Source organism: Lepisma saccharinum, chromosome 10 (assembly GCF_977018435.1).
Source record: "Lepisma saccharinum chromosome 10, izLepSacc3.1, whole genome shotgun sequence".
NCBI lineage: Eukaryota > Metazoa > Arthropoda > Insecta > Zygentoma > Lepismatidae > Lepisma > Lepisma saccharinum.
The window spans coordinates 16,682,760-16,699,309 of NC_139238.1; the positions used below are offsets into that span (position 1 = coordinate 16,682,760).

The window sequence follows — 16,550 nt, forward strand, 5'->3', positions numbered from 1 at the left end:
TAGCTATATCTAATCCAATATGGCGATTTCAGGCTTCCATTGCATCATCACTAATGCAGTCCATATAAATGAAAGAATTGACAACTATAAGAGGTCATAATGCTTTATCAGATGTCACTAGTTCTTCTCCTAGACATAAATATTATTTTCAGTACTGAATATCAAGCCTTTCTACTACAATACTTTAGTATCAGATATTCTGTTTTTTCTTCTATTTATCACCAACCAGCCAATGTTACCAGCTCATCACAGATCATCACTAAATAGCACATAATAAAAATACTGATATTCAAATATTTCTAAATGTTAAACATGAAGATTTAAACATTTTATGACAAGCAGGACTTTAAACTTATATATGAGTATTGAAGTTACATCTCATAATTTGTTAACACAATCAACGAATATATTAATAGGTAGAAGAATATTTCAATTCCTTGTATCATGTTATAAATTCCAACAACAGCTGACTTTTATATTCTGTGGAGAGTGCACCTGAATATATGTATCTTACTTCTTTTACATGAAATATAATTTCCAAATAGAATATTTTGTAGAATTTACAATTTTTAACAAAACAATCTAAATGGTCATTAAACATTGAAATTTCATATCTTATGTACAAAAGACATGGTGTGCATATGAATGTCTGGAAGGAAGGAAGGGAGGGCACAATCCCCCAGAAAATGAATATCCGGCACAGTAATTTATATTAATTATTCTAAGGGCATTGAAGGAACAGACTGAAGCAGGGTTTTATTTTTCAGGGGGCATCACCATTATGGGGGAAAATATGCCACCTTTGCCCCCCTGTAAAAATTATCTTGGTTGCCCCTCCCTGAAAAAAATCCTGTGGATGTCCATGGGTGTGCAACATTTCAACATTTTGACCAAACTGTCAATGACAATGATTTACCCCCAAGCCCTTCAATTGTGAAACAGTTAACTTCACTTGACTTTTGCAGCAAGTTATGCTGACCATTCCACCATGGAGATCGGCTTGAGTGGTTCGGATCCAGTCCCGATTAGCCTATCTGTGCAAGTGGGTATACAAAAAGCTTGGTTTTCTCTACACAAATAAACAGCAAATAAATTTACCTGTAAATTCTGCAGACCATCTGGTATCTTCAAGCAGTCGATTTCGCTGTTAGTCTCAGTGTTCACTGCAACTGAATTTGGCGAGGAATCCTCAGAGGTGACTGAAGGACTTAAAGGATGCCTATCAGGGTCAACTTCACTTGACGATTCTTTACACTCAGTCCAGTCTGTAGATGAAAGTTGCTCCACAAGGCTTACACTGCCCATACCCAATTTCTCTGGCTCAGTACCTTGAAATTTGCTTGTACTGTACTCCTCTCTTTGGTTCTCGCAAGGGCTATTGTGTAGACTGTCTGTTGTTTTGCCTGATTCAGAAACATCGAAAGTTTTACAGTTAGCTTCATCCTCTGTGACTTTTTGAAAACTAATATTACTATGCATCGAGTTCGTCTCACAAGAGTTATCTGCTGCTGTACCCTGTTCAGAAACTTCAGTCTCATATTTAGTCTTATCTTCAGTGACTTTTTCAGAAGTAATATTATTGTGTTCCGATGAGGTATGGTGATCGGTATTCTTACTCTGGACCTCACTCAACACATCAGAAGCTCCTTGTTGATTAAGGAATGAGAGCAATCTTAACATAAACAGTCCACTGAACATAGGTGTAAAGAAATCAAATCTATTGTTAGACATATTGGTTGAACTTGTGTTAAACCCCAGAAGAGTGAAGAACAAACGAAGTTCTTGGAATGAAGTAAATAGTTTATAAAGAAAGCAAGATAACATGACATGCTGTAAGTTCACGTTTCCGTCCGCACTGCATTGTACTGGATTTTCAAGAATTTGAGGTTTTCGTTTGCTTAAATCTTCATTGTTATTGTTGAGATTTGAACCACTGCATCTTCCAACTGAAGTACTTGGTTCAAATGTGTTCATTGATGGAGAGTTGTATGCTGTGCCCAGAATGTACGGTTGTGAATGTGTAAGAAAGGAACTGCTTGAATCCTGTTGCACATTGAAAGTTTCCCCAGTTACAGTTGAAACAGACTCTCGTTGTATCTGAAACTGGAAAGGTTTATTTACTGTGTCCTCTACTGTATTCACTGAATTGGTGTGAGGAATTATGGGTGTGGTGGTGGAACATGAACTACCCTTCAAATGTGGCTCCTCAGGACTTCTTCCCCAAAATGTTTCAAATTTGTTGTTCCTATCCTCATTTAAACTGTTTCTATCTTGAGGTAATGCCTCATGGTGATTCACATTCGTGCACTTGTCTTGATTTGATATCAGATGGCCCTTGCAATTTTCATTTACTAACAGAGAAATTATTTCTTGTTTATTGCTGTTGTTCTTCACTATGGATTCAGATGTACTCAGTCCATGGTCTAAAACTGACTCGACATGAGGGGAACATATGTTCTTGTTATGAGTTTTCTTCCTGAAGTTTGGACTTCCACTGTCATTTACAGGAGTATGTCCTGTATTTGTTGAATTGGTATAAGAAATTATGGGTGTGGGGGTGGGACATGAGCTACATTTAAAAGATGGCTCCTCGGGACTTCTTCCCCAAAATGTTTCAAACGTATTGTTCCTATCTTCATTTAAACTCCCTCTATTGTGAGGAATTGTCTCATGGCGGTTAACATTCATGCACTTATCTTGATTTGACATCCCGAACTTTTTATTTACTAACAGAGAAATCATTTCCGGTTTATTGTTGTTCTTCTTCACTATGGATTCAGAAATACTCAGTCCACGGTCTAAAAGGGACTCAACACAAGGGGAACGGACATTCTTGGTAGGAGTTTTCTTCTGAAACTTTGGACTTCCACTGTTCTTTACAGGAGTATTTCCTGCATTGGAATGAGGAGTTATGTGTGTGGGGGTGGAACATGAGATACCCTTCAAAGGTGGCTCCTCAGGAATTCTTCCCCAAAATTTTTCAAATTTGCTTTTATCTTCATTTAAACTCCTATTATGAGGTAATGTCTCATAGTGGTTCACATTCATGCACATATCTTGATTTGACATCAGATGACCATTGCAATTATCATTTACTAAAAAAAGAGGAGTAAATTCTGGTTTATTGCTGTTCTTCTTCACTACAGATTCAGATCTACTCAGTCCATGGTTTAAAATGGACTGAACATGAGGGGAACATATGTTCTTGTTAGGAGTTTTCTTTACACGAGGGGAACATATGTTCTTGTTAGGAGTTTTCTTTACACGAGGGGAACATATGTTCATGTTAGGAGTTTTCTTTCTAAAGTCTGGATATCCACTGTCATTTACAGGAGAAATATTCTTCATTGTGTCATTCGCTTCCTTACTGGGCGTAGAACAATTTTCTTCACGGACAACTTCCAATTCTGAGTTCACAATTTTCTTAGGTCTGCCTCGTTTCTTCTCAGGCGTGCTTCCTACTTTACTAACCTCACTCTCATCTGCAACGATCTCTACTGGATTCACGTTTGCTGAAATCTCCACTGGATTTTGCTCTTTGGAAATACAAGATTCTTCTTTGGCATAACTTAGCATATCACGTTTTGTTTTAAATGATAAGATTTCAAATCCATCAATGATGTCACTTTCAAGTCCATGCTTTATCTTAGTAGGCAAGCTATTGGACTTTCTGAGATTACATTTTGATTTCGTCGGAGATCGTTCTGCATTCTTCACCATGTTCCCACAGTCTTTCTTTGTCAATGTCCGGTGCTTCTTCTCACTGTCTGGTGCTGTGTTTACCATTTTGCTTCCTTTGCTTCTCGTAACGATTACCTCTGGTAGAAGTTGTGGAGGGCCGTCTTCTTCCGACGCAGTAACGAAGTTATAATTTGTGAACATAGACAATACGGGGCATTTTTCTTGTTCATCCTCTTTGTATATTTCAAAATCTTCGTGGTTTGACTTAATTGATGGATTCCTGCTCATTTATCTTAACAATTATCATTATCCAATTGCTTGCAATTTTCACGTACAATCTCCAATCTTCACCTGTAAATAAAAATAATATGTATGATGTTTCCAAGTATTGCTTTGAAGAAAAATAGGGTTATTTCTAGACTACATCAGCAAAAATTTACAGTCTTCGCTAAACTATATTAAAATCCCTTTGAGTACGAAGGGCTAGTGACAATGACAAAAAAATGAGCGGGGAAACAGAAGGGGAGATAGGAATATTTTTGGAGAAACTGTGGAAGCAAAAAAATCAGGCAAAAACAGGGTAGCATAGTTGATTGAGCACAGTATATCAGAGGTTTAAGTTCTGGTCAAACCTGAATTTTTCACTAAAATCTCTACAAAGAAATAATGTGATCCACTCCACCCAGTGGCAGTAAGGGGGGGCAGTTGCCCAACCCACTTTTCGCAACTTTTGCCCCCGCACTATGCTAAATCTACAAAGGGAAATATACTGTGTTTGCCCCCATAGTTTTGGCACCTTGCCCCCTTTCCCGTTTTGGGACCCAATTGCCACCACTGGATCCACTCTTATCTTGCTGAAGCCAAAACATATAAAGTAGCTTGTGCACTTGGTGGAAAAAGTAACAGTAAGCAAATTGTATATTATTTTGAGTTTCTGGAACATCCTGCTTGCTTCTAAACTGAGAATGCTGGTGCACCTGCCACTGCTTCACTGGTGCTTTTCATTCAATTCTTAAAACTTGCACTGAACACAAAAAAATTAAAATAAAATAATGTCTAATTTGACATTTCCCACCAGCTCTACCATTAACTAACATTTGAAAAGAATACTTCACCGGGTAGCACTTAATGCTAACAAGGTAACAAGGACTTTGCAGTTCAAAATGCTTTAATCAGCTGACATTACTGCTGTGCACAAGGTACTCTCTTGAGTTTTATGTCAAAACATAACAAGAAAATGCTGATAGCAAAAATGATGTCAACATTTCATTCACTCAAATAAAATATAATCCTTTTGATTATGAATAAGTTATCTGGATCCTCCTAATGATGACAATAGAGTAATTAAGGAGGTGTGAACCTTATACTATCCACCAGACATCTTAAAGTAACATGCAATTCGAATTTGTCATTCTATGTTTTATTGGCAATATTTTGTATGCGATGATTTGATGCTACACTCCTCTTTTGCACTAATGATTAAACAAACAAGTTCGTCCTTTTCTTTGCTTTTCCCTGGGTCACTCCATGCCAAATGAACCAATTTTAAAATAATTAGTTGCATGACCATTTTAGAAAAAGTTCATTTTTAGTACATACATTTGTATGAGGGTGGTTTGAAAAGTTCTCGGAATCACCACCAGATGTCATTGCTAGGACAATGAGGTTCCCGCATAGTAATAGGCCATCCTTTATTAATAAACACGTGGCGCGTCAGTGTTCTGGGTAGAGATCTGTGGTGCAGACGTCACTTTGTAGTTGTTCCCGTGCAGTGCTTTGTGAAGATGGAAAAAATCGAGATTCGAGCGGTGATTAAGTACTTCGTAAAGAAAGGTATGAAAGCAAAGGAAATTAATGCCGATTTTCTGAACACACTGGGGGACTCTGCTCCTTCATATTCAACTGTTGCAAAGTGGACAAACGAGTTTAAATTTGGTCGGGACAGCTTAGAAGATAATCCATGTAGTGCTCGCCCAAAATGTGCTACTACCCCAGAAATTATTGAAAAAGTGCATAAATTGGTCATGGAGGATCGCCGACTGAAAGTGCGTGAAATTGCTGAAGCTATAGGAATGTCATCCGAACGGGCGTATCACATTTTAACAGTTGAATTGGATATGAGAAAATTATCTGCAAGATGGGTGCCGCGACTTTTAACACAGGACCATAAACGCATCAGAGTGGACATGTCCGAACAATGTTTGACTCGTTTTAATAGAAACCAAACAGATTTTTTTGCGCCGGTTTGTGACGACAGATGAAACGTGGGTTCACTACTATACCCCAGAGACAAAACAACAGTCAAAGCAGTGGAAACATGTTGATTCACCACCACCAAAGAAAGGAAAGGCAATACGGTCGGCCGGAAAGGGAATGGCGTCAGTGTTTTGGGATGCGAAAGGGATTCTGTTGATCGATTATCTTCCCACTGGTCAAACAATTACGGGACAATACTACGCTAATCTCCTCGACCAACTAAAGCATAAGATACAGGAAAAGAGGCCAGGTTTGGCAAGAAAGAAAATCATCTTGCATCAGGACAATGCACCCTCACACAAGTGTCGTTGCCATGGCAAAAATTCATGAACTTGGTTACGAATTGTTGCCACATCCGCCTTATTCGCCTGATTTGGCTCCCTCAGACTTCCATCTTTTCCCCAAACTCAAAAGTTTCCTCGGTGGACGGAGATTCTCTTCAAAGGAAGAACTAATAGCTGAAGTTGACACGTATTTCACAGGCCTGGAGGAATCTAATTTTCGAGATGGGATCAAGGCATTGGAACATCGCTGGACCAAGTGCATTAGTGTACAGGGAGACTACATTGAATAATAAAAAAAAATTCACTGTTGTAAGTCGTTTCTTTCAATTCCATTCCGAGAACTTTTCAAACCACCCTCGTACATGTTTCTGGATATCAAAACGAATGTTAAAAAAATATATTGTCTTTACTTCTCCTGGGGCAGCCATTTTTCCAACATGGCGCATGGCTTTTTTTTGTTCATTTAGCACTTTGCAGAAACCTTAATATCTCAAAAACCATTAGAGCTAGAGACTTGAAACAAAATTCATTCTGTAGCTAATGAAGTATACTTTCTATGATATTTAAGTATGTTTTGCTTAAAATTGCATCATAAGTACGAAAATTATGGTGGAAATTGTGGTAACGATAGTTAAACCACTATTGGATCATTTGGCATGGAATGACCTCCCGCCTTTCACTGGATGCAACAAGGTTCAATGGTTAAAATCATCATCATGTTATTCTTTCAGAGATTATTTATGATCACAGGAAGATCATTTAAAGAAATGGTGATAGCCTTTGAAAGTTCAGTATGGTATCGTGATTAAATATATGATATCTTATTTATGAATTAAAGGAAAAGGAAGATCACTGCTTAAAATTAAGTTGGAAATCACCATGGGTGCATCTATTTCATCTGCTTTATTCTGTAACTGTGTTCAACCTGATATTAGAGTCCAGAACCACTGCAATTTATCCACTGCTTAACATTCCATCAAAACAATGTTGATAATTGTATCTCACATAGACCAATGTCCAGGGAAAAGGAGGGGAGGGATAACTTTGAACCACAATGAAGTGGCTGGGCCTTCGGCTGACAACAGCGAAACAGTTTTGAAAATGTCCTCTCTTTTCGAAAAACTGCTGATATATTCGAAAGTCGATACTTAGAATTCCTTCTAGAGCATTCATGTGAATCTTTATGCGGTTTGCTTTCACTGTTGCCTAGATATTCTCACTAGTTTCGCGGTTACATAAGTCTATTAAACTATTGATAATATATCGACAACAGGGAAAGCAAACCACACGAAGATTCAGGTGAATACTCTGAAATGAATTCTAAGCATATATAATTTTTCATATTTTGGAATATCACAGTGGTTTTTCGAAAGGAGAGGAAATTTTGAAAACTGTTGCGCTGACGATGGCCAAAGGTCCAGACGAGTCCTAAATAGATGTATATGTTTTCACCATATTACCTATGAAGAGGCATATATTGCTTATAGTCACTGTTGGTTCATGGTGATATTTGGAATCGATTTCGGAATTCCTGAATTTGGTTGAATTACATTCCACAGATGACATCCACTGAATTGTACAAAATAAAATAAACTCTAAATTACTGTCTTAACTGTACTGTACTAGCCTGTAATCTACTGTGTTCATAATAATAATAAAAACAATGACAATCAAAAAAAACAATGTGTGACTTCCATTGACCAGTAACACTCCATGAAATCCACACCACATCACCGAGGGATTTGTTTGTGGAATATTTTTTATCATATAAATGTTACCTTGCAAGAGATTTATTTTTTTAGCTCGCCATTAGGTAAAGCACTTAGGTGCCAATAAAAATAAATTTATCTTTCCACGGACTCATGCTAGTGGTGAAGTTCCAACTGTTTAATTCCAAACAAATCAGTGTACACATTCTATTCATGTCACACAAACACTTTGTCGGCTGTGATTACTTACTGCGTGTTCAGTCGAGACACATCTTTTCTTCAATATACTCCAATATGGAAACTCTTAGGAAGCAGCCACTTATTTACTGTTGTCTTGGATATGGACTACTACGTCAAGTGATGTGACATGCAATGGGGTTTTACGTTTCTAAATGGTTCCATTGTTAGGCAGGGCAAGTATAGAGATCTTAGCATTAATGTAACATCCTTAAATAATTTTGTTGTTAGCTTAGGCAGGTCTGGTTTAGGGTTCTTAGTATTAAAATAGTGTCCGTAAATGTTTCTAAGAGCTAATCACATAATGTGTATCTGGTCTCAAACACGAAACCCTCTCAAGCCTCACACAGTAGTCTGGGTCTGAGACAACCATAAACCAACAATGGCTGCTTGTTGGGAAGCATGAATACTTGCGTAAGATACTCTTTAAATCATAATTTCTCCAGTAAATAACAATTAGTGAAACTAATTGTGCTAATCAGTTTCTCCAAGCTTCAAATTTACTTCTGCAATGATTTCCACCAGTATTCTCAAAGACTCCCCAATACGACTGTACAGTGGCGGTGATTGGGTTCCAAAACTGGGTGGGCAAGGACAGTTCATTTCTCCTTGGTAGATAAGATTTAGCATAGTGCAGGAGCAAAAGTTGCAAAGAAAGTAGGGGGGGGCAGTTCCCCCTCGCACCCCTAATCGCTGCCACTGCTCATGTAAAACATGCAGAAGTTGAACATGTGGCAATTTGAGAAACATTATATTCCAGAATAAAAATTCTGGCAGCCATAGCTTTTAAAATACAGTTACTCACAATGTTGTTCGTACAGATGAAGTGTGAGAAGAGTAAAAGAAAGCAAAAATTACAATAAGCCTTAGTACATTAGGTATACTCCCTACATGTAATAACAATACATATGGTGATTTATTTACAACTGTTGCCCCCCACAAACTTTATTAATAATGAAAAAAACACATTTTAGCACAAACATGCTATGATGTCACATTTCTGTTCATACAGTTGCAATGAAAACAGAAAAACAAACATAAATATGTTACAAAATGAGACAGTTTCATAGCCAGATGCATAACCCTTGGCCTTAATAATGGCTTGGCATCTCCTGTGCATAGAAGAGACCAAGGTCTTAAAGGTGTCTGGCCTGATTCCCTTCCACTCTAAAGCTAAGGCCATTTTTAGATGTTCTTTTGACTTGCAAATATGTTTATGGACATGTTTCTTCAAAAGTGGCGATAAATGCTCAATCAGATTCAGATCTGAACTTTGAGCTGGCATTTTTAACTGCTTTGGTACATTCTAGATCAACCAGTCTCTGTAGCTGAGCAGTATGTTTGCTCTAATTATCCTGTTGGAACGTAAACACATGTGGTAACTCCATTTGCTGGCCACTTTTTTACACATTATTCTTCAGGATATTATTACAGACATGTTTGTCCATGATTCCACCAATGACTTGAACTTTCCCAACTCCATTAGTCGACATACAGACCCAGATCATAATGGATCCTCCACCATGCTTTACCGTAGGTGTTGTATTGGTAGCATTGTCCTGCGTATTTGACTTCCTCCACACTCTGGTCACACCGTCTGATCCGTGCAGGTTCAGTTTGGTTTCTTCAGACCAGATCACGTTGTCCCAAAACTAATCTTTCTGAAATGCTCTTCAGCAAATCTGAATACGTCGATACGTTTTGTTTTTTTTCCTGCTTGTGAATGGCTTTTTTTCGTACTATTTTGCCATGGAATCCATATTTATACAAAACCCATCAAATGTCTCGTTGAACATTTGTTTCAATGTTACTTCATCAATTACTGGATGTAGTTTTAGCAAACTCAATCTAGAGTTTTGTCTAATATTGTGAATTACTAAACGTTCTTCTTTGGAATTTAGTTTTCTTTCTCTTGACTTTCGTTGTACATTTCGTGTTGAACCATTGTATCAGAATTTGTCAATGGTATACTGAACTGTGGAGTGTGTTCTGTTCACTAACCAGCCTATTTCCCTCGTGGAAAAGTCTTCTAAAGCCAGATTTACTATTGCATCTGCTCCCAGTTCCTTTCTCTTCCCCATTCTGGCTAGAAATGACGGACGGAGTGATGAAACATATCAACGAAGCTCTTGTATGGTAACAGTTACCTCTGACCTCACGTTATCCGATTGCTGGGCACACACACACTTGGCTAACTCTGCAGTGTACAAACAGAAAAGTGGAATGAATGTGGCAAGTCTTGTCTGCTTCTATCTGTAATACCCTTGTTGATAGAATGCTATCGATTTTAATGTGCCTTTGCACTCTCTCACATACTTATGTTCATTACAAACCAACCATAATGACATGTTCCAAACCATGTGGTAAATTACGGTTAACACAATGATATTTGACCTTTACGAACATCATTTTGAGTAACTGTATATATTTTCCACACTGTAGAAAGTATATCATCTCCAAAACACTAATTCTCTTGAAGAAAATTAAAATTTATCTAAAATTCAACCGGAAACTCTTATACAACGGACCCGACAATCCTCATCGTCCACGAGACAAATTGTTTCCATTGTACATAAATAAAAAAAAATAATAATAATCCGTGGATCTACAGCCGTGGAAGGGCCTTGGTCTATCTCCTGACTGCCGGTCTCCCTCCCACAATCCTACCTATAGGTGTGGAGATCTGCAACCAGTAATGGGGTGACGTGTTTTCAGCACCTCAAATCCCCCAGCCTATAGGTAGGGTTGCCTATATACGGGATTGTCCCCTTTTTTAAGAAATGTCCCGAAAAATGTTCTCGGAATACCCATTTGTCCCGTATTTAGCTGAAGATAAAACAAATTACAAAATCATTTTATACAACAAGAAATTAATAGCAATTTATAACTAACCTAATCCAATTACCATTTACCACTAAATTCTCATATTAACATTGGCGTAGAACTGCTCATTGTCGATATGTCGAATAAGAAGCAACTCGTAGAAAGCAAAAGGCAGTTCTGGTTTCCTTTCTTGGTCAATGGAATCAAAGTGGAGTGGATAATATTCAGGGCTTAGGTGATGTAAAAAGTTTTCTTTTATTTCGTCATGCCAAAAAGAAAGTGTTCTTATAGTAGTGATTATTCTAAACAAGTGTCCTCTTAAAGGACGTCAAGTGTTCACTCAAATATTAATATATTTTGTCAAAATGTTAAAATTCGGCATTAACAATGCTTTAAACTGCAATTGATTTTGTAATGTTTAAAAATGTTATAAAAATAAATTTAACTATATTATGTTTATATGTCAAGTTTTTTTTTTAATTTTAGAAACCTGGCAACCCTAGTTATAGGAGATATACGCTACTCGGTAAAACTTCAGTATGGTCCCAACACCTCTCACTCGTTTCTTTCGTAATTTTTAACATTCGAACTTACCTATTCTGCATTACGAAACATCCTCAAGGTGGTAATTTGCTTTTTCCACGAAAATAATTTCTATTTGTGACATGAGGAGTAATTATTGTTGTTCCTTATTTCGCTTCCATAAGACACAATATGGCGAGACAGCTTGACTAGCGTGGTACATCATCATTGAGTATGCAGTGTTTCCAACCTTGTCACCCGAAAAATCCCCATGAACCATTCACGGATAGCCCAAGAAACCGAAATATCCACACAAGCCATGCATGCTTAGCCCCACAAACCATTCACAGATAGCTCCACGAACCATGCACGGATAGCCCCACAAACCATGCACGGCAAGGTTAAGTTAGGTTTGGTTACGTTAGGCAAACATAGTTAAAATTGTCATCTTCTTGCAAAAAACGGCGTGGGGCTAGACTCTACTTTACGTCCTTATTGCCTTTTGGTGGTAACCGATGGGAGTTAACAACATTGCAGGCTTGTCTTTGTGTCCGCGTTATGAATACTTGGGCTTGGCTCATTTGCATTCTGCGTGGTGATTGCTTCTTTGTGTTCACGGTGCGTTGTGCGTGTGTATGGTGCATGAAAAAGAACAGGTTCCAAAAACTTGTAGATAGTGTAAAATAAGTTTATACCAGTAATAATTTAGTGCATCGTTCAAAACCGTGCTTGCAGACAGATGGCATCTCTTCGGGTAAGTACCTTTTTCTTTTTACACTTTCTGTTCACGATAGCCCCACTAACCATTCCCGGGTAGCCCCACAAACCATTCACGTTAGCTCCAAAAACCATGCACGGGTAGCCCCACGAACCATTCATGGGGAAGAGGTATGCCTACGAGGTTAGGTTAGGACTGTTAGGTTAGGTTCCATTAGCACTTATTTCACCCCTAAATATGTGCTTCATCATCGAAAAATTTCCTCAGTACGTTCAATTACGCATATCCGGACAACATCGGTTTTTATAAATTTCCTCCTCCAGGTATTTTCCTCGCTTTGGGATTTACGTTGTTGAATTCCTTATACAATAAGCTTTCCAACGATATATGACACGTATTCCTTAGGAAAAGGACGTAAAGTAGAGTCTTACCCAGCATGGTTGGAAACACTGACGTCATCCAACATTCACAACATTTGGTTCACGTAGTGCAAGGAAATGAAAGGAACAAAAATTGTGCGTCGGAGTGATATTTCTGTTCAAAAATACAGGATTTCCCGGTGAAATAGATTCCACGATGAAAGAAAATACCTCCACGAACTTCTAAATGCTACAGAAACTCATTTCCGTAAGTATTTTCTTGTGTAAAAATGAAGAAATCCGTTGGGACCGTATCGAAGTTTTACCTGCTACTCACTTGTAGCTCCCCAATTTCCTCTCGATGATGGGTTGCCACAGTCCCTGTACACAGGCCGAGAACCCACACTCTCAACTCAGGCAGATATGAACTCATACCGCCCCAAAGTCAGAGCCCAAAGCACAGCACCCTAGACTGCATGGCCACGGAGGAGGACTCATTGTACATATAAAGTTAAAGCTTAATGTGGGAGCATAAAAGAACGGTAACATTTAAGCATCCCCGAAATGCATTTTTTCAAATTTACAAGAGAAATTACTTACCGAATGCAGTTTCTTTAGAATTGTGGAAGTTTGGGGAAGTGTTTTTTCACATCGTTCATTCAATTTTGCCGGTAAATCATCTATTTTTCGATATAAATATGAGATCAATGCATGAAAGCTCTTGCATCCATTTACTTCCAGGTGGATGTAGCCTGTGTGTGATGACGTAATCCCAGTCAGTGTTTCCAAACATGTGTTTTTGTACCTGAAGAGGGTACGTTTCTGCAAATGGTTTGTGGGGCTATGTATCAATGGTTCGTGGGGCTATGTGTCAATGGTTCATGGGGCTATGTGTCACTGGTTCGAGGGGCTATGCGAGAATGGTGTGTGGGGCTACGCATATTTTTTTCGAAACCAATTATTAACTATTGTAACCTATAGGGGCTATCCACCGGAAGGAAGTGCCTTCGTGCAGACGCCATACTTGTAGCACAACTTCCGGTTCGTAGACTCACAACATGCCGCTAAAGGGAGCTGAGATTGTGTCAGGTATGAAAGGAACGAATGGGTGTGTACAAGGAGGATGTCAACTACGATCAGGGCTAAATAATCTTTCACGGATCTCTCTTCATCCATTTCCTCGAGATCTAGGCGCCAAAATTATTGCTTTCAAGCTGTCAGGCGTTAAAATTGGAAGCCCATTAGCAGGAGTAGACTCCGCAGTAATAACAACGGATGTGCAGGAACCCAAAAAGTCGGGACCTGAAAAAAAAAAAAAAAAATCCCGTTCCGATCCAGACTTTGGAAAAAATGATAGAGTTTAAAAGTAGTTTATTCCCTACACCTTTTTTTTTTTTGTACTAAATGTCCGAAATGTATTGAAATTAGCAGTTTTTGTTCGAGAAATGCAAAATGAATCATCACCCGAGGGTGAAATTGTGTGTATAATTAACATTTGTTTTAGTATCGGGTAATGTTGAATATTTTCCGCTCCTATAATCTCCCAATTTAGTCGGGAAATAACATTATTTTTCCAGTTTTGAACGTCAGGACTTTAAAAATACCCCGTCCTGTTTCCTTCCCAATCAAAAATTTTGCGTCCAGCATCCCTTGCACTTCATTAATGGTAGAAGAGAAACCATTCAAATCTCGATTTTCTCTCTGCTTCAGCAATATAAGCAAAAATATTGCTTTTCCCTCGGTCGTAGTCAGATAGGTTACACGTTAGGTTCTTGTAGTACATACAAACTGTGTTAAATTTTCGTGTAACCAGATTTTTTTTTTTTTTTTTTTGTGTATGACCAGAGGAAATAAATTTTTGTGCAACCAGAGGAAATATTTTTTTTGTGTAACCAGAAAATTAAGTGTGGGCACTATTATTAATGTTAGTCTTTTGCAATGGAAATCTTTTCAACATTGATAGAAAAGAGGTCCTAGGTTTGAACACCATGGTCAGGCAATGGTGTGTCAGTGTGTTTGTTCCATCATTATTATTCATCTTCATTGTCATGTTTAACACAAATAGCAGAAAATTGACTTAAAATAACAATGAGCGTTTTGTAATTCTGCGTTCAAATGGTAACGAAACCAGCAAGTGCGCATTACTGCATCCCTCCTACTCGCCCTGACTGAAGAAAGATGAAAAAAGCTCATTTTTCCATTTTTTATATGTCCATATGTCTCGCATTTTTTCACTTTAAACATAAATGTATGCATCCAAAGATTTACATGCTTTAAGCTCTCTCGTTCGTCGCTCTGTAGGAAAAATTACTTTCTATTAAATATGTCGGCTACAAATATCGCCAATGCAACGACGATCAGCAAATGGATCTCATCCTGGAACAATGCCGTATTACTTCCTAGAGAATTTCTACATTGTTAAATTCGAAAATACAAATCATTGATACCTTTCAAATACAGAGAAAGCAATTTTCATCAGTTGTGTGTACATCCCCAGAAAGCGCGCACGCTACAATTTTTCAATTGATATGCAAATGCCTCTACTTTGCCCTGATATCTCTTATTCCCCTCGTCGTCAAGTGCTTTTATATGATCCATTTCATCCAATATACAAAACGAGAAGAAAGGCCACAAGTACGCGCTTGAATTACCCGGCCGCCGTCAACCGCAAGTTGTTGTGCTACAGTTCCACAATCGATTGTGCCGTTCGATATGTTTTTGTTTACTCGTGGATAGCCCCTATACGTGACCCTACCTAACCTAACCTTACCGGAAATGGTTTGTGGGGCTACGTAGGTATTTTTTGGTGGAGTGCGGTGGAAAGACTACATGCCGACTACGGTATAGATCGACCACAAGGAAAAAAACCTTGGGAGGACAAGTCCCCGCGCAGCTTTCCCTTCTTCCCTCCACCTCGGGCCATAATGAAGCATGGTCAACTTTCCCCCTCCCCTACTCGCGGGGGCACGGTGCACAGGACTCGCGGGTCTGCGCAAGTTGTTTTGCTCGTGGTTCCACTATAGTGAAACTGTGACCGCCATTTAGCGTGTTACTGAAGGGAAAAAGAAATGAACAAAACTTAATTCATACGTCGAAAATATAGATTATTTCCGTTAAAAAAAAACGAAATGGCACCTTCAAGAATCCTTAGGAATGCAGAATACGTCAGTACCAATGTGAAAAAGAAGAAAATAAATGAATTTCAGGGGTTTCGGGGATACTTAACATTTAATTAAAAGAACACTTCCCACTACCCAAAAAACAGTGCTGTGTACATATTAAAGTTGTTGCAATGTGCAAGGAAGTACATTACGAGTAGAGGCGAACTTGTCAAGCTGCTGCCACCACAAACACGGTTCAATTAATACAGGATATAAATCTGTTGTGTAATGCAAGGTTTTACTTCTATTTATTAAAACTTGGTAAATATACATGGATGTGTAAGCAAAAAGGCATGCATAAAAGGTTCAACTTGACACGTAAAGCATTATGTCTCGACCCAAATTCAAGCTAATTTCTCTGCTTTACATTTCAAAGAATTTCTACATTGTTAAATTCGAAAATACAAATCATTGATACCTTTCAAATACAGAGAAAGCAATTTTCATCAGTTGTGTGTACATCCCCAGAAAGCGCGCACGCTACAATTTTTCATAACGTAGTACAATACTTGTGTATTCTATCATTATTATTCTCAAGTTTCAAAGTTTGAGATACTTGTTAAGTTCTCTTGCACAAATAAAATAACTGGACTTCATAAACACAACACTTTTGAGGAAATTACTTAGAAATCTTTGAAATATACGATGATAAACATGGATTTGCCAATCGTGTTGAGGCACAATATCCATTCATTTCATGCAAAATTGTTGGGTATCAAGACGTGAGGTCTTGGTTACATTATTGCCCAAATTGACCTACTGTGTACAACAGTTTATGACAGAATCGGAAAATGTATCTT

The 16,550-nt window shown here is 38.2% G+C and overlaps 1 protein-coding gene across 3 annotated transcripts in view; it reads right to left on the minus strand.

The window, feature by feature from the left end:
• LOC145993794 (uncharacterized) overlaps window positions 1-16,439 on the minus strand; it is a 43,289-nt gene extending 26,850 nt beyond the window's left edge. Inside the window, exons 1-3 of one of the 3 annotated variants that reach the window (XM_083129599.1) lie at window positions 15,037-15,110; window positions 2,076-4,032; window positions 1,099-2,018 (exon numbers count right to left, since the gene is read on the minus strand). In XM_083129599.1, the coding sequence (XP_082985725.1) occupies window positions 1,099-2,018; window positions 2,076-3,969 (2,814 nt within the window). In that variant the 5' untranslated portion in view covers window positions 3,970-4,032; window positions 15,037-15,110. Of the gene's footprint in view, window positions 1-1,098; window positions 4,033-15,036; window positions 15,111-16,168 lie in introns of those variants that run through there. The other 2 variants (XM_083129598.1, XM_083129597.1) reach the window with 2 other exon arrangements.
• Window positions 16,440-16,550: the final 111 nt, after the last annotated feature.